This window comes from Mixophyes fleayi, chromosome 5 (assembly GCF_038048845.1).
Source record: "Mixophyes fleayi isolate aMixFle1 chromosome 5, aMixFle1.hap1, whole genome shotgun sequence".
In the NCBI taxonomy this organism is placed as follows: Eukaryota; Metazoa; Chordata; class Amphibia; order Anura; family Limnodynastidae; genus Mixophyes; species Mixophyes fleayi.
Genome location: NC_134406.1, coordinates 252831213 through 252857587, shown reverse-complemented (window position 1 = coordinate 252857587; position 26375 = coordinate 252831213). Strand labels below are relative to the sequence as shown.

Genomic DNA, 26375 nt, shown 5'->3' with positions numbered 1-26375 from the left:
TAAATCCCTCACTGGCTCCCCATTCCCTCCAGAATTCAGCTCACCTTCACTTACAAAGTTCTCCCTAATACTTCCCCCCTTACATCTCTGACCTTGTCATGAGATAAACCACAGCTCAACCAATCAGCTCCGCCTCTGACCTACGCCTCTCTTCCCCCCTTATAACGTCCAGCCAATTCTGTCTCCAAGACTCCTCACACGCTGCTCCTCACCTATGGAACTCCTGGCCTACACTACCAAATTTTCTCCCAATCTTTAATCCTTACAAAATACCCGCAAAACTTATCAGTTCATGCTCGTCTACCCTACCGTCTCTACCCCCTCCACCCACCACATTCACCTATGACCGATTTATTCCTACAACACTTATTACCCCTCCCTCTAGAACAGTGTTTCTTAACTTCAATCCTCGCACACCCCCCAACACATCATTTTCAGGATTTCATTAATAATGCACAGGTTCCTGGAGTTAAGTAACAATGCTCTAGAATGTAAGCTCTGACAGACAGGGTCCCTTTATGTCATGCCCAGACACTTTCTGGGGTATATTTACTAAACTGCGGGTTTGAAAAAGTGGAGATGTTGCCTATAGCAAGCAATCAGATTCTAGCTGTCATTTTGTAGAATGTACTAAAAACTAGTTTTCTGTTTTGCACATAAGTTAAATACTGTCTGTTTTTTTTCATGTAGCACACAAATACTTGATAGCTTATTTGTACACTGAAATTTAAAGTTGATATTTGTGTGTTACATGAAAAAACAGTCAGTATTTAACTTATGTGCAAAACAGAAAACTAGTTTGCACCCCTTGCATTGTAACATGGTTTTGTCCAGGAGACTGAAATAAGAATCCTCTTCATTTAAGATCCTTAATGAATCAGGCCCTAGAATCTGATTGGTTGCTATAGGCAACATCTCCACTTTTTCAAACTCGCAGTTTAGTAAATATACTCCTCTGACACGTACATTACTATTAGGTCTTATGCTGATTTATATTGTGTGATATCTATGCTCTTGGTTTAACTGACACACGCGGCCTTTATACTTGTATCTATCTGTGCAACCTCTTATTGTCTGTGCACGACTTAGTCTTGTTTTTTTCTGTACCACACGTCACTTTTACACTCAATTAAATTTATGCATTTATTATGCTTAATTGTACTCATATTTGTTATTGTATTCCTGTAATTGTATTCACGTATGTGTATATATTTGTACGACTACTGTCCGGAGCTACGGAATATGTGGAGCCTTAAAAATAAATTATGATGATCGTCATTTTCGTATAACAGTCACTCAGGAGCAGACAGTGACCCAAATATTCCACTCACGGCACCAGATATTTGCTGTATCCACTGTGTAGCCAATGTTTACTTTGTCAATATTTGGAATGGAGGTGCACAGTTAATGTAATAAAGCTCTTTAATAAAAACACATTTTGCACTTGGCTGCTAAAGAAGATATTGGGGTATCATAACAAAACGACAGAAGTAACAAAACACAACCTTTATACTTGTATACAGTGTGATGATATTGTCAACATACAGCCAACAAGAGTAAGGAGAGTATTGCCAGACTCATACATTGGGGCATCCATCAATAACAGGTGCAACTCTGCACCCCAGGTAGGCGATGTTCTGGATTCTTGTTTACATTATAGAACACCGCACAACGTTTTCAGTTTTCTGTTAATTAATTTATTACACTTTGTTAACATAACTTATTAATGAAATATTAGATCTGTTATTTTTGTCAAAAAAACGGAGTGTGAATCTCAACTATATTTAAAATATGTTCTTTAAAAAGGTGGGAAAATATTTCAGCGTTTAAAAATAAGACAGAATTTTTTTTTATTTTTTTTAAAAAAAGTTGACATCTACCTTTCTCACAAATAGGGGTCGTGGTTCTCGAAGTGTTTCATTGCACAAGACTCTGTAGTAAAACGGTTTGTGTTAACTTATTTTGTAACTTCTAATGTTTGCAACCAATCAAAGTAAATAAAGGTGACATCTTACCATAACAATACTATTCCCAATGTTTAAAAAATACACCTCAATGTGCAGTTTCAATACAAAATAAATGGACAGAATGTTGCTATGGAAACCCATACAATGTATCCTGTTTGTGTTACTACTTTCTTATGAACCTTCTGTAACAGCATGGGTTAAAAATTCAACATTTCTAGAGACAATATAGTGTTATCACTGGGGTAAGTACACGTGTACATGTCGATGGTGGATAAGGAAGTGAAAAGTAACAGATGATACTCATGTTACACTCGTTGTAATACTCCTACACGGCATTAACTGTCCACCAGTCCAAATCCTCTTAGCAGATTCCTGTAGATCAAGTTCATTGACTATCTCACGGCCAACAAGTCAGGCAACTTAATTTTCACCGCAGATAGACACATGATCCCTTTATATAACAAGTGTGTTTGCTCTCTGTTATCACACTTATTTTGTGACTGAGTTAAATGTGTTTCCATCTTCTGACCATGACCAAATATATGCTAAAAGCAACAAAGCCAAAACAATGCATATACAAATGTTGTTAAATAAGCCCTCTCACCACACCCACCAACACCAATTGTAGCATAACTAATTTTAACAACAAGACATCATTTTCACAGACAGCAGCTACTTGTGTATACGCAAAAATTACATAACGAAAACTAAAATAAGGACAACAAAATCCTCGAAGAGATCAAAGTAAAGGTGCCCCTATGGAATGAAAAAAAAAAACATGAAAAGGAAGAACTGCGTACTGCGAAGGTGCTTACCAAAATGTAATGCTAAGAGGGAGGGGGGAGAGGGGGCAGGAGGGGTTGACTTTGATCCCTGGAGGGGCTGAAAAGCCAGATAGAAGATAAATATCCTGCAAGGAACCGTCAAGAGGAGACTGAGCAGATTACTCACCCTTTGGGTGAATTGTGATGGTACAAGTTGTTATAATAGTCCATAAAACCCATATTCAGTTAAATTCGTGAGTTTTATTATTCAGGTAAGCAGAATTTTTCTCCCTAGTAGGTGCCAGGTACCAAATTTTGCTGTACTCTCGTTGCATAGAGGGGGGGGGGGTCAGATTTTTTCCAGTGCAAGCTGCTGAGCACCTAACAGTGTTAAGAATTTGAGTAACTGATTTGTCAGAGGTAGCATCTAAGCCTTCACTCGGCAGCGCCAAGAGGAATGACCATAAATCTTTAGAGATAGGTGATGAGAGAACAGTGGATATAAGGATGACTATATCATCCCAGAACTTGGCAATCTTAGGACATGCCCACCGAATGTCGAGGAAAGGGCCTAATTCACAGCAGCTGTTCCAACAGTGAGGGGGAACCGAGCCAAACATCCTCCGGAGTAGAGTTGGTATGAAGGACCATCTGTAATACATTTTATATGTATTCTCCTTAATAAGGATGGAGATTGAGGATTGTGACACTCTTTCTCTAATTGTTGACCATGAGACCTTGTCTAGGAGTCTGCCCAGATCATTTTTACAATTGATTTCACGCTTAGAGGTAGGAGATTGTTAAGCGGGAAGGGATTTTTAACATTGGCCAAGTACATTAAAGATGTGTTTACCATGACCATGGCCTTATCTGTGTGGAGTTTGTATGTTCTCCCCGTGTTTGCGTGGGTTTCCTCCGGGTGCTATGGTTTCCTCCCACACTCCAAAAACATACTGGTAGGTAAATTGGCTGCTATCAAATTGACCCTAGTGTCTGTCTGTCTCCCTTTCTGTCTGTCTGTCTCCCTCTCTGTCTGTCTCCCTCTCTGTCTGTGAGTGTGTGTCTATATTAGGGAATTTAGACTGTAAGCTCCAATGGGGCAGGGACTGATGTGAATGAGTTCTCTGTACAGCGCTGCGGAATTAGTGGCGCTATATGAATAAATTGATGATGATGAGTATCTTTTGCACATACTATAGGGCAGGTGCCAATACTCACAGCTGCTGACGATGACTTGTTGTTAACCAGGCACATACGCTGCAACTTGGACAAACAATGAACAAAATCATCTTTCTAGAAGGCATAAAACAGAGAGGGTGCAAAGTGTTGTTGCTGAATACCTACCATTTATAGCCATAGACGTTACCTGTAACTGCTGAGCATTCCCAAAGGGACTGCATCTTAAGTACAACTATTGTTGCTTGCCTCAACTACAGTCACTATAACAGCTATCACTCAAAGCCGTGTTGCATTCAAAACACTTGAGATTTCTTTGCAGCAAACATGAAACAATAACAATCCGCCACCTTCGTTTCTGCTACATCAACATAGAGCAGGAAGTAAAAAAAAAAAAAGAGATTTAAAGGCAGGCATGGACCAAGTATAATACACAGCTTTAAAGTATTTTTGTCATTAAGTAGATGAATAGGTAATTATTCATATTGCTGCTGCTTTTTGATTCAGCAACAGTGGAGCTTGTTCACCACGAAGCATTTCCCTTACACAGAATTTAGTGAGTACAAACAACTTGTGAACCACTCACAAAGTAATGACAGAGATCACTGATCCTTAGCACAGTCTCTCCTGCCCAATCACATCTGAACATGTGTAAAACGTAGGTGTGCTGACAGCATGAACAGGCAGGATTGGTTGTCAGACAGATCCCTGAGACAGACGCATGTTTGGGAGGTTCACAAGCTGTTGGTCCACTGTCAGTGTTTTACAGCCAAACATTTCCATGTGAATAAGCCCTAAGGATTATTAGTTTTCCAAAGTGTAGCAACAAAATAAACAACTGATAGTAGCTGCCTGCCATGTCTTGTACGGAGGATGGTGGTGAGGGGGGGATGCTCAGAAGACCATAGCGGCTCCTCTTCTAAATAGGTGCAGGGCCAGCGCAGGGGCCTGCGGAGGATGTTCCATCGTCACCAGACCCTCCCTCAAATTTTACTTTTGCAATGTTCCCACCCTGGAGGCGGGTTTGAGAGACCAGAGCAGTAGATTTGCAACACACTTAATGCAAACGAGTTAAATTCTCCACAACACAATTATATAGGTTACAAACAACTTCTGATTTTAAAATATGTGCTTTATTTCCACCATAAGGCAGCAGAATCATTAACAATAATTTGCAAATATGATGTTATTAGATTAACGGATGGGCATATATAATGTTATTACAGGGACCAAGCTATTACTTCTATCATCTCCTCTCAGACTGGATAACTGTGGATACTGTGAGTTATAACTGAAGAAAGATCTTTATCCTATTAGAAATCTGACACTGATACTTTGTGACTTCAACTACATCAAAGAAATATTTTGTATCAAGTGCCAAGACGTGCCTTGTAAAGACTGCCACAAATTACTTGATTTACTACATCAAATATTCAATCAAATATATCCCCCCCCCCCCCCCGTACACACACACAAACATACACCTTAAGTCAAAGGCTGAGCAAACTAAATCAATTCATTTTGAAACTGTACAACAGTTTGAAGAAACAATTAACTGTGATGTCCAAAGTATCATGTCATGTGATTATTTGAAGCAACTGGTTTGGTTCCCTATCCCAAATGAAACTAATCCACTATATGTGCCCAATTCTCATAATTATCCTCCACTTCACTCAATCTATCACATCAATGCCTCATTCATTGCAGCCACCCTTACCCTGAAATGACTGAATTGTGTTTCCAGTAAACAATCCTTCTCCCAGTACAATATTCCTCACACATACCAGCTGTATGAGCTGACATAGGATGAGCTCAGACACTGGCTGACAATAATCAGGAATCGCAGATACCAGCAGCAGCTCATGAAATGAACAAGCAGCCTCAGATCAGAGGCCGGGAACTGGTGGACAGCAGCCTGGTGCTGAACTTGCTGTGCAGCTCAGGGGCACACAGCAATGTGATCAACACTGCTCGTCTGACAATCTCTCTGACACTGAGTGTGTCTGCACCTTGAGCATCCTTCTGTATCCTAATCTCAGAGTTCATATGGATGGGGGAGGGGGGGGGAGGAAGGAGTTGAGATGTGTTTATGGAAGAAGATGGCAGCTGTTATCACCCACCCAAAGCCTGTTAAAAGTAGGCCTCGGGACTAGATGTGGATAATATTGCAGGTTGTGCACCGAGCCTGTAAACCAGGGTGGGAGGATCAGTTTTCTTTGCAATCGCTGGACCCCAAAGGCATGCTGCATTGCTAGTCCAGCTAATCGTGGAGCAGTGATCTGCAGGCATGTAGCAAGCAAGCATTGCTAGTGTTGCACCTGTATGCAGCCATGTTGGATTTCAAAACCCAGCCACTGACTGTTAAAGGTTTACATCTATCCCTGCCCATGGAAGCTCACAGTACAGAGGGGGAAAACAAACACATATATCCACAGACATTTACAGTAAACAGATAAAAGAAAACACCCTAAATCTTGTCCCAGTTTCTACACTGCTCACCGCCATACACCAAAATAAAACAGGAACACATTAACCCCTCTGGTGCCAGGTCACTTTACACATAAGCCAATGAAGGGTATTTATAGCAGGAGACACACAAATACTGCTGCAAATAAAAAACACACAAATTTACAAAGAGCCCCATCTGGTAAATACCAGGCCCACATATTGATTAATGTGAGGGGTGGAGGGGGGGGTAGGGGCTATTTTTCAGTGCTTGTAAATGTTTTTTAACCCTTTCTCCAAAACAAGAATTTGAATATTCCATAGCATCAAGACAACATACTGTGAAGGGGAACAGACACAAGAAGACAATTTGACTCTGGTATTTCTATGTATGTGAGGGGGATTTGATGCAGACATCATAAGACAGTCATTAGACAGGCGTGCAGGAGGAGCCTGCATGAGCTGGATAGAAAGGAGACAGGCTTACTTGAGTACTGACTGCTCCTTCTCCTCTTCTTTCTTCTGTCGGTCCATGACGGCCAGGATGGTCTTCCTCTCGTCCTCGGTTAGATGGCTGAGGTCTGGCATCTCGGGCAAGAGTGGCTGTGCGGGAGGCAGAGGGCCGCCCCTGGGCCCAAGAGGAACAGACATGTTGGTGGATGAGCAACACACCGATTTGGAAATACTGGATTCTCAAGCAAGTTGGTGGTGAGACATAGAGCATAAATCACACAGATCTGCAGCGAGCCTGTAAATCACCAATCCGTAGTGACAGGGTGGACATCAAGATAAGAGGAGAGCTGGGCTAAAATAAATCAGATGGAGGAGGATACATTGGTCACCAACATAATGCTACAAATTTAAGAGCATCAAGGCAAAGCAGTAGATCCAAAAAGGGTATTGGTGTTCTTGTAGGGACATTCCAGCTCTGTGCTATTGAATGCCCCCGTGGATATCCCCCCTCCCCCCTGCACCCCACAGACGGTGCAAGGTGTCCCTGCTCGTGAGCTGAGGGGGCTGGAGAGAGCTGTACGGTGACAGCAGCAGCAGCAGCAGCTGGAGATAGATGGGGGGGAGGAGGCAGAGCTGTTGGTAGTGGAGAGAGCTGAGCATGCGTTTGTCACAGCTAGGTGGAAGGGGAGGAGGTGAACTAACATATATCCTCTTCCGGAGACTAAAGAACAGGAGGGTTGTGTGAGTCACTGATGACCAGATGGCTCCTACTAGAGATAGGCAGATGTATACACACTGGAACCTAGAGCTTATCTCACCCAGTGCAGAATAAAATTATTTTCAATTAAAAATGCTGCAGGAGCAGAAATGTGGGGAAATGTTTTCCAAGAATAAATCCGGTGTTTATTTACAGAACAAGCTTTTTTTTTTTCTAACACCCTGTAAATCAATTTTCATGGTAAGAAATAAGTGAGTTCCATTCTACTTGTTTCACCAGGCAAGATGGGTCATTTGCTGCAATTAGCAGTATTTTATAGCAACCAATCAGAGATTGGCTCACGCCCGTCTAGGGCAAGGTTGAGTGATGAAAGCACGTGCCTGCTTGGCGGATATGAATGTGGAACTACAAGTGCAATCATGCCCTGTCAGCCAGAGGCTCGCATTATGAGAAGGTCTTTTTATTATATGGTTATCTAGACTGCCACCAGCGTTAAATAATTTTATCATTCCCTTATTACTCTGTGCCTTGTGCACTATGCGTTTAGCAAAAGGAAACAAGGTTTCTCTGCAGCATTCCCTATACCAGTGTTGGCTAACCTGTGACACCCCAGGTGTTGTGAAACTACAAGTCCCAGCATGCTTTGCCAATATATAGCAGCTTATTGCTGGAAGGGTATGCTGGGACTTGTAGCTTCACAACACCTGGAGTGCCACAGGTTAGCCAACACTTCCATATACTGACAACTCAAGCTCCAGACTCTTTCCCGGGCTCGTGTCTCCCACACCTCAACTGGGATCTGGAAGGAACACCATTTTTTTCTAAATACATAGCGCAAAAAGCACTAAGGGGTCTGTTTTCCAAGACCCCTCCCATAACAAGACTTTCAATTGTGTAAAGTTTTTATCGTTTAATTTAAAAAAAAAAAAGTCCCTGGGGCAGAGCCCAGCTCTCCGGGCACAGTGACCGTCAGCGGAAAGTGAAGTCTTACTGCTCGTCAGGCCAGTCTGCTATCAATCAGTGCATGTCTAAATCAGATTGCACATGTAGAACTGGAAGCGTGGACTTGGGCTTCCATTTCCAGATTCATTAAAAGAAAAAAAAAATTAAGAAGCATAAAAAAATAGAACAAAAAACAAACATGAAAAAATATTATATTTTAATAATACTTTTCCCTGTGGACACCCCCGGCTAACGCCTTCCTGAGATAGTGGTAGCAATCGGAGCAGCAGTATTTACCCATCCTTTGGGGAAGTATCTCCCTTTGATAAATAGACCCCTAAGTGATAAAGTAGTAGGAACAACTTTTCAATTTATCGAACATCTTTTGCAAATCAGCAATTTGTGACATAAAACAAAACAGCAGTACATTTTATTTTACATACATAAATATCATTATAACTATAAATTAGCAACTGAAAATGTGCATACATATTTGTGTTAAATGCAATCACATAATATAAGATTAATTTACATAACAGTCTGTGTGCGTGTCACTAGGAGCTAAGGAATAGCAACCTGGGAAGGGGTTCCCAAAACTGCGCACCGCGGCATCACCCCAGGGCCAATGGTAAGCAAGGTGGGGGACTACTTGGTATTTATTTTGGCTTAGGGGTCCTTTGAAAAAATTATGGAGACCCTAAGGGTGTCTCGAACTGAGAAAGTTTGGGGATTCACTAAACTGGGAGATATAGGATTTGAAGTACCTTAAATTTGTAGAAAAGGTCCCACACAATGTAATGACAGAGGGGTATATTTACTAAACTGCGGGTTTGAAAAAGTGGAGATGTTGCCTATAGCAACCAATCAGATTCTAGCTGTCATTTTGTAGAATGCACTAAATAAATGATAACTAGAATCTGATTGGTTGCTATAGGCAACATCTCCACTTTTCCAAACCCGCAGTTAAGTAAATATACCCCTCTGGGGCATTTGCAATGGGATGAGAAATGGAATAATGTGAAAATGCATAGTACTCACACGCTATGTCTAACGTCTGTGAAAATAAGAGAAAATATTCCAGTTTGATCTGTGCAAACTAACATTTTAACAATCAACAGTCTCTTTTTACCTCTAGGTATGATAGCGTAGGCATAACCTACTAGGCATCCACAGACAATGATCTCTACGTCCTTCTCACTGTTGCTTCATAGGTTTACAAAGTGATATGAAGGTGCAGAGTGGTTCAAATCACTTTCTGCGGAACTTCAAAATAGCTCCTTGGCCGCACAAGAGCAAGAAATCACAATTATGCTTCATGCATTTGGGTCACATGGTATATTCAGCAACACTTTTTTTTCTTTTTACTACAAGAAAGCTTAAATGAAGCTCAGACTAGTTAATCATATTAAATAACTGTCCCACCCATTGACAGCTAGGGCTAGATTTTCTAAGCTGCGGGTTTGAAAAAGTGGAGATGTTGCCTATAGCAACCAATCAGATTCTAGCTTTCATTTATTTAGTACTTTCTACAAAATGACAGCTAAAATCTAATTGGTTGCTATAGGCAACATCCCCGTCTTTTTCAAACCCACAGCTTAATAAATATAGCCCCTAGTCTGCACAGGTTCTATTCAAATACAAGGCACCAAAACATGATATGAACATTTAATGTCTGCTGGACGTGTAAACAACACCCTTTACCTCAAGTCTGAGTTCTGGATAGAATTCAAGAAAAGAAAAAAAAAATGGCATTTTTTTGGCATTCAACTGAACTTTCATGTTTTTAATATTTCAATAATCTTTACAAGATAGAGCTGGGGGATGTTTGGAATTGGGCATCTTTGGATTTTCTAAATTTTTCTGTGTTTACATCCATTGAAACATGAAAAGCACTGCAAAATTGTGTGTTTGTTTGTGTATGTGAGTGGGGGCGGGGGAGTCTGATTCAGTACATTCAATTAAAACACCAGTGTGCTCATTCACAAAAAAAAAAAAAAAAACTTGCAAAAAAATAAAATATACCACGATCATTCCATGAGTCACTTTCATTTCCAATTAAGAAATCAACTGAGTCTGCTGGGTTGCCTTCTCAGCCATTTAACACCAGACTCGTCACATCCTCCCCTGTGATGAATGTAACTGCATGCTTGCACAGTAAACACTGCAGACATGCAACAGCTACAATGCATCTACACACGAGAGGCAGCAATGTTGTTGTCTGAACCAAAATACTGCCTATCAAATTACTAGCAACCCTTGCTATTTCTCAGGAAGGAGGCACTTTGCACCTCATGCCTCGTTGATGTGACAAGCTCCTAATGAATTGCCAGACTTTATATGGATTCAGCCTGCAAAATGACGGCCTCCAGTGCGTGCAAACGACTGGTCCTGTCTAAAACTGGTCTCTGAATGAGATGCACAAGACTCATGTCTGCAATGCAATTGCACAAATGGCCAACATGGGTTTTTTAATTCTGTATAGATGTGTTTTGCATGGCTGATTGGGCAGCATCATGAAGTCTTGCAATGCCTCCTATGTCACTATATTATCCTGTTCCAACCTGTAATACATACACATGTGACATGTCATACCTTACAATGACCACCTGCCTCTCTGCTACTATTTCTCTTTCTCCCACCCGGCCCCTCCCACGTCATTACAGGGGGCGGAGCTTATGACAGCAGTGGCTGCAGAGATCACATACAGGAAATCACTTCATTGATGCCAATATATAGAGTGTGCAAACATATCTGTACTGTTCTGTGACTACACACAAAGGAGGTTTAGGAGGCTTAAATCGCACATAATATCAGTTAGCTTCATCTGGAATATTGTAACTTTTCCACCTGTTCATGATTTCCAAACTGTTTTATAACCAACTGCACAGAACTGTTTCTCAATCTGCATTTAAGATGCAATTCTTTATATAAATTGTGCAATATGAATTATATCCAATAGTCATGTCAGATAGGGTTATATTCTCATATAGGTGATGGTGCAGCAAGTCATATTTTAAATAATTGTAATTGCTGTCAGCATTCAAACATATAACCCCCCCCCTTTTTCTATTTTAAATAATGTAATTGCACTCATGATGCTGGGATAAGTACCATTCATCAGCAGTTATGCAAACATTTTATTTATTGCGCCTGTGCTCATATTGAAAACATAAAACGGCACTAATGATGTTGGAGGTGTGCCTAGATTTCCACCAGAGCAGTGACAAAAAGATTTTGTTTTCAGGACTGAAATGATTGAAGTGGGATAAATATAGTAGAGGTGTTACCCATAGCAACCAATCAGAGCCTAAATATTTGCTCAAATGTACTGGATACATGTTAGCTAGAATAAGATTGGTTGCTATGGGCAACACCTCCACTTTTCCCTTTTAAAAAGTTTAGTAAATATATCACCTAGGGGTGTATTTACTATGCAACACTTCAGTAAAACCCGCAGATTCCCAGCGCTTTGAAGGCATTTTTTAAAATGGCTATTTTACTACAGACAAACCTAAGCAGGTTTTGTCTTTAATAAAATTACCGTTTAAAGTAAATGCCTTCAAAGCGCCGTGGATAGCGGTTCTGCAGAACCACCGCATAGTAAATGTACACACTAGTTTCTAGAGGCAGAGCGGAGAGGTGTTCACACTGAGAAGCACAGGACTGGACAAACCCTCCTGAAGCCCTGGTGCAAAAACATGGAGGGACACATCAAGTGTGTTTTCTAATTGAGGCATACAAGATCGTTAATATAATAGATACTCAGCATAATGAAGAAAAATGTAATCATTATAGTTCATTATATTAGTTATCATTCTGCTTTTATTATGCAATGAAATCATACTTGCCAACTCTCCCAGAATGTCCGGGAGACTCCCCGGAGAGCAGCCAAATATCCAGAAAACGGCCTCTTGCTGTAAAAATGATGCGATTCGCGGTGAATTGCGTCATTTTGGCCCCGCCTTCTGCGGAAAAGCCGCATTTTGTCACTTGGGGGCAAAATTACGCGATTCACCACGCCCCACCCCTCCCACCCTCCAACCACAACCCTCTGCCTGGGATCTCCTGGAAAGAACTTTAAAAAGGTTGGTAAGTATGAATGAAGTATTACATTTACATTCAATCTAAAAACACTCCCCTTTAAGATGGGCACATGATTATTGGGGAAGCACCGGTCGCCTATATACAGGAGAGGGGGCCGTTCTGTGGGCTGAACCAATCTTTATCAGGACTGTTGACATGATAAGTAAGGCGTCCAGTTTCACTCACAAAAACCTACACTGTACACTAACACATCCCACATTGTTAGCATATGCATCTACCATATCCAAAGCATAATTTCACCTTTCCTTTTGTCATATGTTTTCTAAATTATTGGAAAAATCTTACATCTGAACAGGACGGTGCTACCGCTAGGCTAACCTTGGCTTAGGGTGTCTACTCACACTACAAGAACAGTTTGTTATTCTACTTACTCCATATTGTTTATTATATATTTAATTATTTTAATTTGCTTTATATATTATATATATATATATATATATATATATATATATATATATATATATATATACTTTTTTGATCTACTTATCTTTTAATATTCATTTATCCACTTTTTGTTTTTCATTTTAGTTTCTCCTTTTCTCACCTCTTTATTCATATTTACCCTGATTATCACTATGTAATCTATCCTACCTTCACTTCCACTCCCATTTCCAAATGAAATTACCAGCTGTGTTATCCTTCCACACTCTTTCGTTTTATCTATGTACATAAAGTCACTCTTTCTATCTTTTCATTCTTTTCTTTCTATCTCTCACTACTCACCTCCCCCACTCTCTACTCTATCCCTTCTCTCACCACCTGATACACTCTCACTCCTAAACCTTACCTCCATCGGTGTACCCATTCCTTCTCCATAATCAGTTCTACATAAACCTACTTGCACCTACACTCTTACCTCCACTCCACCTCCTTTCTACCCCTACCTCTACTCCACTTTTGTTTCCACCTATATCCACATCTCTGCCCTTACACACACTGCCATCTCCATTCTATAATTTCCTACACCGTTACCTCCGTCCATCTCTATTTTTACGTCTACTACCCCTATAATCTTCATCTATCTTCAATCTATACTGCACCACCACACACATCCAAAACAAAACTCCACTCTCCACCTTACCCACAACTCCACCCTCAATTAAAACCCATACCTCATCTGCATCTCTCACCCCATCACCACGTCCCTCTCTCATTCTCCACTCTGTGTGTTTCCTGTAATTGGACCCTCTATCCCTTTCTTTATTCTCAATATGCCATCATCCTACTTGGAATAGCTATCTGGGACAACCACTAGAGCACAAAGCCTTAAATTACCCCCTTGGCTCCACGAACCTCGACCACATCACAAGGACCACACCTCACAGACAAAAGACGCAAAACCACACCACACCACAACAACCCACTACGACCCGCGCTCCATGGCAAAGGAAAAGATAGGTGTTAATTATTTTTAGAATTATCCATTTCCACTTATACTAGGTGGAGGAATCCGTGTTAGTAGCGCACACACCCACACCTGCAGAAACCTAGCGCAATAGTATACCTATTTACTGTAGGGTTTAGAAGGAACCAGATCCACTGAAAGAGCATTGTGTCACTCATTCGGTGTCATTTTTGTCATAATGCCGCTCCTCACCATGTACCAGCCTCTGACATGAAGAGGCAGCAGTCGGCAGCTTTTCCTCCATGTTGGTAATGGGCTAGGAGTGCTGCGCTGGGTTATGATGTCATAACCTGGCGTCACACTCCCAAGAAGAGAACATGCACTCCACCCCTGCTCCACACAAGTTAAGAAGTGGGGTAGGCTTGGGCAGCATTTGATAGGAAGGAGGGCATGGTGCCGTCTAAGCGACCAGAGGGCAAGTGCCGGCAGTGCCTCCTTCCAACCAACCGTCCCCAGTCAAGTTAGTCCTAAATGCTGCCATTAGCCTCACATCTGTTTATCAGCTGTTATTCACTAAAAGTCCACTTGCTCCCTATGTCCAGGGCTAAATTTAATATTCTAACTAGCAAATTATACACTCTTGATTCTGTCTTCTCCATTTTCCAAACAACCACTTTCAGCTGGGACAGAATACTAAACCTTGTAAAAACTCATGCACCTCTCACTGCAAACAAAGCTTTTTTTCCAGGCTTTTTACCTTGATTATTTTCTAGGAAAATAAAGTAATAAAACACTTGGCGACATAGCTGGAGTCAGAAACAACTGCAAGAGAAATAAGGGAAACCAATTTATTCATAGGAAACTAATTTAACAGTTTCTTGGGGAAATTCATTTGTAGGGGAAGGATACAAACGAAGACTACTCTGACCAATCCAGTTTCTTACAATAGACCATTCAAAGAATTCTATTCCAGGACCTTTAACCAGCACTGGCAATATACTTTGGTCTACACTGACAGACAGTTCAACTATAGGTCAGACTATATATAAGTCTTACACATTATCAGCTTTCATTTGGTACCTACATGTCTGTATTAATCTGCTCATAGCAGTCACAAAAATAGTTGCCAATTGTACCAATGTACTTAAGCCACAATTATCCCCCACAGATTTGGGGCCTGAATTATCAAACAAAGCAGAAAAACATAATGTATGGGGTTTTTTTAAAAAAAAAATGCACGTACATCGGGCATACGAACATCCCCATCTCTAATGGTGAAAATCTCTTTTAACAAACCAATATTTTCTACCTCTACCATCACAGAGTATGGAGCAATTGGAAACTTAATTAATCGCTTTCTTGTTTTGGAATATCCACAGTACCCTTGGAAAAAGATTTGTCTCTTAGGGGTATATTTACTTACCTGTGGGTTTGAAAAAGTGTAGATGTTGCCTTTAGCAACCAATCAGATTCTAGCTGTCATTTTGTAGAATGTACTAAATGAATACGAACTAGAATCTGATTGGTTGCTATAGGCAACATCTCCACTTTTTCAAACCGGCAGTTTAGTAAATCTAGCCCTTAGCGCCATTCTGGTCCCAGAATGTTTACTTTCATTCAAAGTAATTATTATTGCCCTGCAAATAGGTGTTTTACATATGGAGCACATTTTCTTTTTTGTGATTTCTAAATCCTTTAACCCATTGCTTCAGGGCCTGCTATGACTTTAGATCCACACTCCTGTCTTGAAATAAATCTCTGTACAAATTCTTTCCTCATTGTCCGCTTGTTTCACTTCCTTGCCAGAGGAAGGTTGTTCACAATTCCCTTCTGACTGTGGCTTACATGGAAATTCCAACTTATTATTTTCTAAATGCAATGTGAAGACCATGTCATATCACTGCCCATGATTCTGCCACCAGCCTAGTGCCCAGTACCTCTTCACCATGGGGCAGAGTATCTCCAGTATCCATTCCTGAAACAAGTTCCATGTCTAGATACATACAAGGAAAAACCTGGACAGAGGATTCATCTGAAAACCTTCTTCTCCAGCAGCTGCGGGTATCTACTTAGACAGTGTCGGACTGGGGCATGAAGGGCCCACCAGGGGACTGCAACACTAGGGGCCCACCAAAGGGGGTATGGCCAGCTATCATAGAGGCGAGACCAGACACGAGAGGGGGAGTGGTCAGCCCATGAAGGACAGCTAGCACCATAGTGTAGTATATAAAGAATGCAGTGTGTATATAAAGAGTACACAGTCTTGACCTGCCCCTTAGACAGAACAGTCACAAAAAATAGGGATTGTCTCACTAGACCAGGCTTGGCTAACCTGTGGCACTCCAGGTGTTGTGAAACTACAAGCCCCAGCATGCTTTGCCAATATATAGCAGCTTATTGCTGGAAGGGTATGCTGGGACTTGTAGTTTCACAACACCTGGAGTGCCACAGGTTAGCCAAGCCTGCACTAGACTCAGAACATCTGACATACTGTCCTACCTGTTCTCATCACTTTTACCACCTGTGGCTGCTGGTTTCTTTAGTTGCGGCTTGTCTGGATCCTGGAATGTTGGGGGCCCTATTTGGAAAAAATAATGGGCACATTTAGAAAATTCCAACCAGCCCCGGCGTTAAATCAATAGGACCCACAATAAATACTTAGGCCTTCCTCCAGCCCCAACATTAAAGTAATAGTATTCCCATTTAATAAACCTAATTCTCTCCCTCCAGACAACCCCTGCAATAAATTAATCACATTTACGTATAATAAATAATCAAATTTCTCGCAACCGTCACTGCCATTAAATAATTCATATTTACATTTAATAAATAGACCTCATGCTCCTCAAACTCAGCCCCACATTCAATTACTAGCCCCTAAAACACCCCATCTTAAATTAATAGTCCCCACTATAAAATTAAAGTGCCAAACCTTCATCCTACAAACAAAATAGCACCCATTATTTAGCCACACACACATTACATTGCCACAAGCCCGCTGTGCCATCACACACATTACTGTGCCCCTTCATCACCATGCTGTGCCTCCTTATGATCACACTGCGCCTTCCATGCTGCTCCCCCCCCTCATCACCCTGTACCATGCTGCTTTTGTTCCCCACTTCTCCTGTCCCCCCCTTCATCACCCTTTGCCCTGCTGCTTTTGCTCCCCCTTCTCCTGGCCCCCCTTCATCACCCGGTGCCATGCTGCTTTGGCCCCCCTTCACACTCTGCCATGCTGCTTTGGCCCCACTTCACCCTCTGCCATGCTGCTTTGGCCCCACTTCACTCTCTGCCATGCTGCTTTGGCCGCCCTTTCACACTCTGCCATGCTGTCTGTGCTCCCCCTTTTCACTCTCTGCCATGCTGTCTGTGCTCCCCCTTTTCACTCTCTGCCATGCTGTCTGTGCTCCCCCTTTTTACTCTCTGCCATGCTCCCCCCTTGCTTCCGTTCCTTCACTTACCTTTTTTATCGGCTTCTTTCATCTCTTCTTCTCTTCTGTCTTCTTCCCGACTCCTCTCTGCGGCGCTCCTCAGTGAATGTCGGGCGTGATGGCGTCACACCCGACTTTCAAAAAAAAAATCACCATCAAAAACGGGTAGCCTCTTCCTTCGACTTCTGAACTGTTTGGAGACATGCAATATTTCTATCTACTCAATTTACAAGGATCTCTGGGTAAAGGAATGGGATGAGCAGAAAATAACGTTCAATAGTTTGGACTTCATCATTGATCCACCTGCTGCTAAAGACCTTTTAGTTATTTGGGTGTACTAGATAATTTTTCTACAATATATTATTTTGTCCCTATGAAAGGTCTTCAACCCCATCTTTTGCCAACATCTTTCTGAAGGACATTTTTTTCAGAGTCTCTACATGAATTGTCTTGGATCATGGGGTACAATTTGGGGCCAAGTTCTGGAGAGCCTTCTAAATTAAAATGGCCAGATCTGCTACAATCCAACAGTTAGATGGAAAAAAATTAACAAAATTCTGTAATATTGCAGGTCCTGCATTTCCATAAAACAGAATGACTTGCTTCATGAGCTGAGTTTCCTCACAATCACATTCATGACTCCATTGGCAATTACTTGCATTTGAAGGCTGTGCATTGCAAGCATCTATTTCCAACTCCCAAAGGAGATATCGCGCCCTCACAAGTACATTACAAATAATAGCTATAATAATTAAATTAGCACCACTAGCTTTGTCCAGTCAGGAAGCATACACAAAAGGGTCAATTTATGAAAAAAAATTGCATTTAATTATAGGACGTAAAAGTAAGAAAAGAAAAAAATACAGAAAATATTAACTATATATCTACAGCATCAAATGGTTTATATCGTAGTCACAATTTTTACTTCTCAATTAATGTCGGAGTCTCTTGATCCAACAAGGCTCCTATTTTTTAAGATCGACTATGCAATTCGCACCTCTTCATAATTTAGGCACCCAATCAATGACCAAACGTTGAGATGACTAATGGAATTGCCCATATCAAAGTGGGAGTTCTACATGACGACATCTGAAGGGGAATTGTGAAAAAAGTGAATGGGAAATTCTATCCATGGATCACCCGCATATAACTGGTCTTCGTCATGTGGCCCAGGATTACTATCATGGGGTACAAAGGTGACGAAGAATGACCCATTTATGGGGGACAGTAGCGACTGGGGACTGATCTATATTGCCAAGCATTGCTCTTATTGCTTGGGGGTAGAGCATTGACATTTAGCAGATAGCTCCTGGCACAACTGAACCTTTCTTTTCTGCTTCCTTTCAAACATCTCAAAGTCGTTATTATTTCTGGCTGTTAGTGTACGGTGTCCTATCATCGATCATCGATAAGCATAGCGATTACCTGGTAACAGATACCTGTGGTGGGAGTTGGCGGTAGAGTGCTCTCATGGGCAGCAGGGGTTGGTAAGTACATATGGCTGGTTTATATGGCCTTGGCACCAGATATAGTTCAACATATTCATGACACCTGGTATGGTTAAGCATATTATTTCTGGCACCACATATGGCTCAGCACATTATTCTTGGTGCCAGATATAGCTGAGCAAATTTACTTGATATCAGATATAACTCAGTTTTCTGTTGTTGCCACCAGATGTGACTCAGCGGTGTATTCTTGGTGACGGATATGACCAGTTTCCTAAAGATTTCACCATATACTGACAGCTCAACATATCTTCATGGCACCAGCTATGCCATGGCACATTACAGCAGATATCCCTCAGCTTTATATTTTACCATCTTATATGTCTCAGCATATTATACTTGACATGAGATGTGGTTCAGCTTTGTGCATTTTCCACCTAATTGGGAGTGCATTGTATATTAGCCATAAGCTCTTGGCCTGCATTGTACACTAGCGATATGCTCTTGGCCTCCATTGTACACTAGCCATATGCTCTTGGCCTGCATTGTATACTAGCCACCAGAATACCTTTGGCATTGTACACTTGCCACCAACCTGAGCTCTGATTCTGTATACTAATTACCAAAATAGACGTTATTTTCTTTCCAACCAATTGGGAATCTGTACTATACACTAGCCACCAACTTTGGGTCTGTATTGTACAATAACAAGTAGCATTGGCGTGATTTTTCAATTGTTGCTACCAGAATTGATTCAGCTTTGTGTACAAGCTGCCAGGATGTTCTCATTTTTTGTATACTGGTCACGACAGTGAGAAAAGGGGTTTAGTGAGGGCATTGTTTGACAGCTCGTAGGGCCCCTGCCTAAGGTTCCTGAGAGTGGCCCCCGATCAGACCCACCTTGCATACATAAGATATGAAGGTAAAATGCAGTCTTCATTCTTGCTTTGACTTTCCATTGCCACCTTATAAGAAAGAAACATTGAATAACATATTTCATTCCCCTTTATATCAGTTATACTTGCTGGGGCACCCCTGACAATGTACAGTTTGTAGAGGGCATTTCTGTCACCTAAGAGACTCTTAGCCAATCATGTAAGGTCAGACTTTTAAACTACCCCAGATTAATGTAAAATAAAGATGCAGTCACATCTGTTATGTATGTATAAGACAGATAGCATAGTGCACAGACTTCATAATGAGCACATTAATTATAGCAGGTATATAATTTAGTCCAATAATAATATAAGATTTGATTTTTAAATGCCCAAAAGTGTCTTTGCTTGTTTTGCTTTTTTAAGACTAACTAAACCCAGCTAAATCAATCCAGTTGCATGTAGCAGAACTGTTCGAGTAACATGCCGATGACCCCTGCAATTATGAAAGGCCTCACTTCTGCCAACGCTCCTGTCCAGCATTACCAACCGGTTTACCCGTTTACCGATTGGACATTTAACCCTAATTTCTCCTTTACTGTGAAAATTTTGAAAGTTTACTCGCCAAACTTCTTGCTTCCACTTAACCGACTTGTTCAAGCCCCTCACCCATGACACCTTAATCTTGGGTTAAGTGATCCAACTGCAGAGTCTAACGCATGCGCTAGACTGCAAAAGGGGACCTATGATGGCCCTTATTGATATTATTGGCATTGGGACTTCGAACATCATGAACCTGAACGGGAGCAATCACAAAAGCAAAAGGTGGGACCAACACAGGGCTTGGCTGTAGCCTAATTGTGGGAGCAATTGTAGTGGTGGGTAACTACCATATATCTAATATAAAGGTAGAATTAGCCTTTAGAAATATTGGTTCAAAATTATTCTTTTGATTTGAGTTAGCCTTTAAGTGCTATATTATTTTTTTTATAGTACTTACAGTTCTAGGTGTTGAATTTCCTTTAAACAGACATCTGTTTTACTTTCTTCTATTGCAGCGTTGAATAATGCAGTTTGTTCTTTTTATTCAAAGCAGTTTTGGATACAAAGTAAAAGTCACTTCCTCCCACTATTTCAAAGACTTCTGTATTTTTCTTTATTTCTTTGCCCTAATTAATTGAACTGCCCCCTGTTGTCATGTTCCCTTTCTTCCTACTGATTCTGTGCAGCCAAGTAGTGATCCCAGAAGCCTTTGCTGCCACTTCTTATTCATTACACTGATTAAAGGAGAATTGTGGGGAATCAAATTAATGGCATAGAACAGTGAAATATGAAAAGTTAGTTGCAGAATGCAGTGATGGGGGATGAAGAGGCTGTGCCTCAGTGACAAACTGTTTTAATCAAAGACCTAATTAAGTTTATTATGTTGTTTCATGCTTACAGCATGTTAGCAAATATTTATCATTTTGTATTAGTTTCCTTAGGAATGGCCATATGTCAGTTGAAATATCTGGGGAATCCCCTTATCCCCCTGTAAGCAGAACAGTTTTAAAATAGCTGGTGAAGCTTCTGTCTGCAGGTTTTATTAGTTATTAGTTCCTCTGAAAATAGTACAGTAATCTCCTTTGTTGCCAAGTTCCTTTGTCATAACTGGGCTTTGGGAGACAGCAGTGATCTTTTGGATGAGATACCGGGCTGTTTCAAGATGGGCACCAAAAGTTTATATACAGTATATATAGAATAAAAGTAAGTCACACTATGTTGTATTGTCCTAACTTTCCACTGCAGCTTTGTTAAGGAGGAACTAAGCATCAGAATGTACGTAGTTTAAATGTATTATGTTATCGAACTGTAATGAAACAATTATTTATCTTGGTCCCAAAAAACTACGGGCCTGATTCATTAAGGATCTTAAATGAAGAGGATTCTTATTTCAGTCTCCTGGACAAAACCATGTTAAATTACAAGGGGTGCAAATGAGTGTTCTGTTTTGCACATAAGTTACATACTGCCTGTTTTTTCATGTAACACACAAATACTTGATAGCTTATTTGTACACTGAAATTTAAAGTTGATATGTGTGTGCTACATGAAAAAACAGTCAGTATTTAACTTATGTGCAAAACAAAACACTCATTTGCACCCTTTGCATTGTAACATGGTTTTGTCCAGGAGACTGAAATAAGAATCCTCTTCATTTAAGATCCTTAATGAATCAGGCCCTACATTTGCAAATATTTATGATGGAGGATCCATCATGTTTCCTTTCCTGTACATGTGGGCAGTTTTCTCTCTTACAGTGCTGATAAGGACTCTTCCATCCTATCTTTCAATAGATGGTGTTGCACAACCGCATTACAAACAGTGCAGCACATTTTCTGCTCATTCACAACTATCCAGTGAGTCTACAATGTGGGTCCCATTCTCATTCCCCATCCTGCTTACCAAGCACTGCTATAAACAGCACTGTCTCTTAGAAGCAGACAGATGAGCCCCTAAAGGCTACATCTATGTAGACCCTACTTTAAAGCTACTATGGTATGATATTGAACATAATATAATAGAGGCAGTACTAATCATCTTGTAAATAAGTTCTCAGAATTTATTACTTCTCACAATTATGGAAGTGAGGAACAATCTGGATTTCTATAAGCCAAACAAGAAAAAAACAAATAATATTGAAATCTGAGGCCTCCCTGAATCCATTAACTCTGGAAAGTTGGAATCATCATCAGTTATCTATATAGCGCCACTAATTCTGCAGCACTGTACAGAGAACTCACTCACATCAGTCCCTGCCCCATTGGAACTTATTGTCTAAATTCCCTAACACACACACACTGACTAGGGTCAATTTGGTAGCAGCCAATTAACCTACTAGTATGTTTTTGGAGTTTGGGAGGAATCCGGAGCATCCGAGGAACCCCACGCAAACACGGGGAGAACATACAAACTCCACACAGACCATGGTCGGGAATTGAACTCATGACCTCAGTGCTGTGAGGCAGAAGTGCTAACCACTAAGCCACTATGCTGCCCATGAATCTGAGGTGAGAAGGTGATTGTCCACCTTCATTTCCTCAGCCACTGAGAAGGATTTAATAATTGATCAAAGAAACCTGAAGAATTCTCAAGTCTAAATAGGCCCAGGGGATAGTGGCCAGCTATGTCTTATTGAGGATCCTTTTTTTTTCCAGGTGAAAGAATAAACCTTTTCTTTAAGGACAATGTAGCGTGAGATCCTCACCTGCTAGAACTAAGATGTTCACCTTTAGCAACCTCCTTTCCGAGGAAATTGTTACGTTCCACAGTACTCGGTTGCCCCCAGGACTTAAGCTCAAATAGTTGTTGTTCTGGCACTTGCCTGGTGGAGTGGACAGAACATGGTATGAAGTAGTAGTAGAACCAGGATGTTAGTAGCAGAGCTCAGATCCAGACAGGCAGGGGTAATGCAGAGTAACAGACAGGCCTAGGGCAGGAGCAATTACCAGTTCCTTTAAGCAAGTCAGAGGTCAGGTCAGGTAAAGATATGAGATCAAATCTGTTTATCAAGCCGAGGTCAGGAGCAAGAGAAATCAGCAGTTCCTTTTAACAAGCCAAAAGTTATGGTAGGTCGAGATATGAGAGCAAATCCTGTTTAAGAAGCCAAGGTCAGGATGCAGGAGAAGACAGAGAATCCTTAGAACAATCCAGCTCAGAACCTCAGCAGCAGAACAGATCAGAATTCAAGTCACACTAGGTCAAGCAGCATTGGACTGGCAAAAGGAAGCGGTTTCTAAAGCCAGCAAAACCAATCAGAGGTTGCTGGATGATTAGCTGTATGATTGCAGCAGTGATTGCTGCAATGAGTGTTGAAGAGATGCTGGTTGCTATTTACATAGAGTTAGAGTATGCCTTCAATAGATCGTATATGCAGCGGTGACTACCGCATAATGAAACACATAAGAGTCCCAGGTATGGATACCTAACAGAGAATGAAATTGATACGCAGAAACATTCCTATTTCTTAACACCCTTCGAGTTGACATATCCACGAATGCGTACAAATCTACGGAGACCTGTCAAGGGCCACTATCAATAGACACTGCAAATACTAGCTGGTAATGAAGACCCCACCCACAGTCTCACAGATACCATGCAGTTGGGGTTTCCCAACTAAGCTTCTGATTAATCAGAACACCTGACTCGAAGGATAGTCTCCTGGAACATAATCCCAGACTGTAACATCGTCAGACTCAAGTTGCTCTCCTTAACAAATTTCCCTGTGAATGGCAGAAAACAGAATCCCCACATGTCTCTTATAATTATTTGTTGCCATATGGCCTACACTGCTATCTCTGTATTTCCACGACACCCAATAATGGGTGCCCTAGAATGTGGTGCTTTATTATTTTTTCAATAAACCAGATTCGTTAGATATGTTAACCACCATTATATCCAAATTCTTTCAGGAAAACATCCTTGACAGCTCCTCCTAGGCGAACGTGTTGTACTTTTAAAGCAATAGCACCAGGTTCAGTCTTTCAATTAGCTTCCGAATAAAAGTCTAACAACAAGCCACCCTGCTCAAGCAGCAAAAGTAGATTGTTTCTCTAAAATAGGTTAACAAAACTGCCCCCTCCAAGAAAACCACTACGGGTCTAAATAGATTGAGGGGGAGGTTAACTAAAATGCTGTTCTACCAAACATCAGGTTTTCATGCGATTTGTTGTGTGGTTTGTAAACTGTGAGATTTATTAAAGGCAAATCTACACTCAAAATTGTATTTACGATTTGGGGATCTTGCTGGGATACAAAACGTCCTATTTATCAATGCATGGCTAAAACATACTTAAATAAAAAAAAAAAGTCTACTCCCTGACATTCACTAACAACCCAGGGTAGTGACCATCACACTCTGTCCTCTAGGGGGCAGCCATGATTGTGCCCCCTCACCTAGAGAATACCAGCACAATGCTGTCTAGTACTGATCCCCTCTTGGTACCCCTGGCTATTGGGTACGAGGGTAAAAATGTTAAAATATAGTGCAATCATTTGTGACCAGCATGCACTTACAGCCAATGAAGTTATTGCATGCTGGACTTTCTAGAATTAAAAGCGCCAGTGCATATGCACTCTTGTTGTATCACAAGTGTGTACTATACGTGTTGTCCCCTTAACTAATAAATGAATGTCAATAAATTATTTTTTAAATGTTGCCACCATAAATACTAAATGTTTTGCCCTCATAAATAATTATTAAATGCTGCTTCCATAATAATACTTATCTAATATCTTCTTTCTTTCTTAGCCCGCCTTAATCCAATGGGAAGTTGTTATCCATAAAGGAAAGAAGAAAACATTTATAGACCGCTCCCAAGGAGCATATTCTGCTGAGCCCAGCTAGTTAATAGCCAGGCAGCCAATCAAGAGCAGTCTCTTACATATGCCTCCCTCAGCATTCAAGCACTGCAGATCGGATAAGTGTGGTGGCGGTGGTGCAGTATTAATGTTATGTATTGGAGGTTTATAAATGTAATGTGGGGGCTATTAATGTTATGAAATGGGAGCTATTAACGTAATCTTAGTGATTTTAATGTAATATTAGTGATTTTAATATTAAGTGGGGGCTAATCATGTAATTTAGCAGTTGATGAAGGCTTTTAATTTAATATGTGGGCTCAATTTACTAAATGTGTGGGCTATTAATGTAATGTTTGGTATATTCCTGGATCTAATGATGTATTTGTGCTCTCTATATTAAATGTGGGGTCTAGTAATATAATGACTGAGGTAGTTGGGGAGAATGAGGTCTGTTTATTAAATGTGAATGCTATTAATTTCATGTCTGGTTGAGGGGAAGGAGGCCTGTTTAATCAATGTGGGTATTATTAAGTGGTTAGTACTTCTGCCTTACAGCACTGCGGTCATGAGTTCAATTGGCCTTATCTGTGTGGAGTTTGTATGTTCTCCTCGTGTTTGCGTGGGTTTCCCCTGGGTGCTCCGGTTTCCTCCCACACTCCAAAAACATACCTGTAGGTTAATTGGCTGCTAACAAAATTGACCCTAGTCTGTCTGTCTGTGTGTGTGTTAGGGAATTTAGACTGTAAGCTCCAATGGGGCAGGGACTGATGTGAGCGAGTTCTCTGTACAGCGCTGCGGAATTAGTGGCGCTATATAAATAAACGCTAATAATAATAGAGAAGAGAGGCAGAGGTTATGGTTTTGCTTTGGTGAAGACCCTCTCTGCAGAAGTAGAGATGTTTTCTTTTTGGGTAAAGCAGTTTGAAGCATAGATACATTTAGGTCAGTGTTTAATTGAGCAAACCCAGCAATAGAAAGCCAAATGTTTAATATACATTTACGGCAAGTGTCCTAATTGCGCAAATTAATAAACAGGTACCACACAGGTCCATTTTTGTCAGAAAACAATTAATCTACCAGTATGTTTTGGGACTGTGGAAGGGAACTGGAACACCCACAGGAAACCCACACAAACACGGGGAGAACGTACAAGCTGGGTGGAACTGAACCCTTGAGCTCCAGCGTTGTGGAGGCAGCAATGCTAACAACTGTGGAACCATGCTGCCCCATACTGTAAAGAGTAGCTTAATCTGCTGAAACTGTACTCTAGTTTGGCGAGTGTGGGATTCATTTAAAACGGACATAAAATCAACAACTCTCCATAATAAAAAAAAACAACATAAACAATGGAGATAAAAGCT

At 40.9% G+C, this 26375-nt stretch overlaps 1 protein-coding gene across 22 annotated transcripts in view; it reads right to left on the bottom strand.

Annotated features, from left to right (window-relative positions):
* Positions 1–7279, bottom strand: part of RIMS2 (regulating synaptic membrane exocytosis 2) — a 506258-nt gene extending 498979 nt beyond the window's left edge. For all 22 annotated transcript variants that reach the window (XM_075213921.1, XM_075213923.1, XM_075213924.1 and 19 more), the window contains exon 1: positions 6840–7279. In XM_075213921.1, coding sequence (XP_075070022.1) covers positions 6840–7003 — 164 coding nt within the window. In that variant the 5' untranslated portion in view covers positions 7004–7279. The remainder of the gene's footprint in view (positions 1–6839) is intronic.
* Positions 7280–26375: the final 19096 nt, after the last annotated feature.